General features: G+C 36.7%; 1 protein-coding gene across 1 annotated transcript; it reads left to right on the top strand.

Moving 5' to 3' along the window:
- The first annotated feature begins 222 nt into the window (after positions 1-222).
- Positions 223-1035, top strand: LOC139889866 (uncharacterized). Its single transcript, XM_071872784.1, has one exon. The coding sequence runs from the start codon at positions 223-225 to the stop codon at positions 1033-1035; it is 813 nt and encodes a 270-aa protein (XP_071728885.1).
- Positions 1036-3735: the final 2700 nt, after the last annotated feature.

Raw genomic sequence — 3735 nt, 5'->3', positions numbered from 1 at the left:
TGTCAAATTATGATGTTCGTGAATCGTCAGACAGACTGGGTGGTCAAACATTTGCATAAAATCTATTCCAAATATATATATCTTGACAAGTTTGATTGATTAACATGTTGGAATCTTTTAATTATATAAATATTAATCTTCAATATATTTGCAGAAAAATCTGGGTCGTTACAGTACATCATAAAGCGATTGCACATAGACATTGGTTGCGACGTTGATATAATGTACGAGCATTGTTTCGGGTTGCTGCCTGGGGCAATACGAACTAAACTAATAGCTCCCAGCACCGCATTATTAGGGTTTTCCGAGGAGTCCGCATGGCCAATTGGGATCATCGAGTTGGAATTAGAGCTGGTAGATGATGATAATAAAGAGTTAGTAAGGAGTACAATAGTAGAATTTGTTGTAGTAAGGTCTTACTTGAAATATAATGCGCTTTTAGGACGCACAACTTTGCAAAAGTTGGCAGCTATTCCTTCCACGGTGTACGGTCTTATAAAGTTCCCAACTCCATTAGGAATCAAGATGATAAGGTCAGAAACACAAGACGCTAGTGTTGCAGCTGTAGAACAAGCCGAAAAACAGCCAAGTGAAGAGGAGCAGCTACGAAGCTGCATGATCATCGCAAATCCGCGATATCCAGATCAAAAAATCAAAATCGGCGGAGGACTCTCTGATGAAACAAAGTTTAAACTTCGCAACATATTAGCTTCTAACACATATGTCTTTGCATGGAAAGAAGCAGACATGACCGGTGTGCCAAGAGAAATAGCTAAGCATAAGCTTAATGCAAACCCAAGTATGACGCCAGTATGCCAAAAGAAATGCGGTATGGTGCTAGAGAGAAGCGAATGGTTAAAGGCAGAGGTTGACAAATTGGTTAAAGCAAACATATTGCGAGAGGTGCGGTACCAAACGTGGGTAGCAAACCCGGTACTGGTAAAAAAGCTCGATGGGTCTTGGCGCATGTACGTCGATTTCACAGATATTAATAAGGCCAGTCCTAAAGATAATTATCCTTTACCAAAAATGTAACGACCCAACTCGTCGATTTCCGGCCCATAATTTTTTTTCCCTTTTAATCTACATTAAATAACACTTTAGGTCCCATTACACAATTTCCAAAACGTATTTGTTATCAAAGTAAGTTCAACGAACTTAAAAACATACAATAATAATTTAAACTCTTTAATACAATAATACGTTAGTTAAATCATATCTCGGTTATTACTCATGACCCGACTAGTTACTTTTGCACAAAACCGAGCATGGTGATTGGGACTACGCTACCCAATCCTAAATTGAGTCCAAAAGCAAGATCTTCTAAGAAACCTAGCCAAGATCTCTAATCCCCACGCTTACCCGAGCCGCCATCACGCGAACCTATAAAAATATCAACAACGAGAGGGTAAGCTAATGCTTAGTGAGTGAGAATATATACTACATACATATATATGCATAAAATGGACACGCCACACAATAATAATCAAATAGCACATACCGGAGTCCATGCATAAAGGTAAGCTAATCTAAACATACCGTACGATCGCTATACACAAGCTAAAATATCAACAATGTAAGTACACCAACGACGATATGTACCACGCCAATAAGCTACAACCGGAGGGTTAGCTACAACACAACAATATAACAATATCCAAATGTATAATAAAGCATAAAACCGCCCAAAGTTAACCCCTTAACCCAATACCAAATGAAGATTGGCCGAACTACACAAGCCTTAGTAAATCCACATCCACACGAGACTACTATCTTTAATAACACAACAACATCGAGGTTGGCCGAACTACACGAGCCTTAGTAAATCCGCATCCACACGAGATCACTACCTCAATAAGATGACCGAAACTACACGCTTCATCGTGAATCCGCATCCACACGTGATCCACTTCCCAAATCAAAACCCACGGTCCCGGGATTATAGAAATCCATATCATCGGGGTTATCCAAAACACAACTCAATATCAACCCTTCGCCATTGGGGTTATATAATCCACATCACAAGCACATGTGATAACGTACACACAAATTGTGCACCTTGCCAAAGGTGGTCAACCAAAATTCACAACCGTGCCAATTGGACTTATACACAAGTCCATCATATCCACCTATATGTGAAGTGAGCTATATAACCGAGAACCACTTCACCCGACCCGCACCCATCCTACACATACATATGCATATATGATATTAACACTCACCTTGTCGTCTTGATGAATATAACCGAACAAATCCGCAACACATCAATGGAACGTACCTATTCCATTATCACAAAACAAACAACACAATTAGGGTGGACTTAAAAACCAACCCAATTGACACTTAGCGCAATTTCGACCTAAATGCACTTCCAAGCACAAACCGCGCCCAAACTAACCAATAATCACTAACACAAGCGAAAATGGTCCTAATACGCCAATTAAACCCAAACATAAGTGTTAAACACTTATAATTCTCAAAATCACCCGTAAACCCTAATTTTGACTTATTTCAAAATTAGTCTTTCAAATACACTAAAATGGGTTCAAACACTTCCATAATCACTAAACCTAGTGATTAAACCCAATTACAAGTCATAATCATGGCCAAATCGGTTTCTAACCCAAAACCCGCCTTCATCACTTATAAGCTCGTATCTTGGTGTTAACCTTCCATTATCAACTAATGGGGTTTCATTATGAACTCACAATCAAAAACCCCTAAAATATGAACATGAATCACAAGAACGAAATTCGGATAGAAGACTTACCACTAGTATCAAATCGTAGCTAAGAACGAGGGGAATAAGGTTGCCTCTTACACTCTCGATCGAATCCCGCTTCTTCCTTTCCAAAATCGCTTTTGAATGATTTGAAGTATTTATGTTTTGAGAGAAAAGGTGGAAGAAAAAGGAAAAGAAAATAAGAAAAATGAGATGAGTGGATGAGGTTTATGGACACAAATCTGGCACACATGCAAAATAACCAAAATGCCCTCACTTCCCTTTAAAATTACGAAATTCGGAACCAGTTACCCTGTATTGCCGCACCGCTGTAGTGACCCGAACTTTTCCATGTTTATATATATTAATTGAGATTGATATTTACATGATTAAATGTTTCCAACATGTTAAGCAATCAAACTTGTTAAGACTTGATTAATTGAAATATGTTTCATATAGACAATTGACCACCCAAGTTGACCGGTGATTCACGAACGTTAAAACTTGTAAAAACTATATGATGACATATATATGGATATATATATAGTTAACATGATACTATGATAAGTAAACATATCATTAAGTATATTAACAAAGAACTACATATGTAAAAACAAGACTACTAACTTAATGATTTTTAAACGAGACATATATGTAACGATTATCGTTGTAAAGACATTTAATGTATATATATCATATTAAGAGATATTCATACATGATAATATCATGATAATATAATAATTTAAAATCTCATTCGATATTATAAACACTGGGTTAACAACATTTAAAAAGATCGTTAACCTAAAGGTTTCAAAACAACACTTACATGTAATGACTAACGATGACTTAACGACTCAGTTAAAATGTATATACATGTAGTGTTTTAATATGTATTTATACACTTTTGAAAGACTTCAATAAACTTATCAAAATACTTCTACTTAACAAAAATGCTTACAATTACATCCTCGTTCAGTTTCATCAACAATTCTACTCGTATGCACCCGTATTCG

Source organism: Rutidosis leptorrhynchoides, chromosome 2 (genome assembly GCF_046630445.1).
Source record: "Rutidosis leptorrhynchoides isolate AG116_Rl617_1_P2 chromosome 2, CSIRO_AGI_Rlap_v1, whole genome shotgun sequence".
Classification (NCBI taxonomy): Eukaryota; Viridiplantae; Streptophyta; class Magnoliopsida; order Asterales; family Asteraceae; genus Rutidosis; species Rutidosis leptorrhynchoides.
Note: the sequence above shows the minus strand (reverse complement) of the source record. Positions and strands in the feature narration are given on the sequence as shown.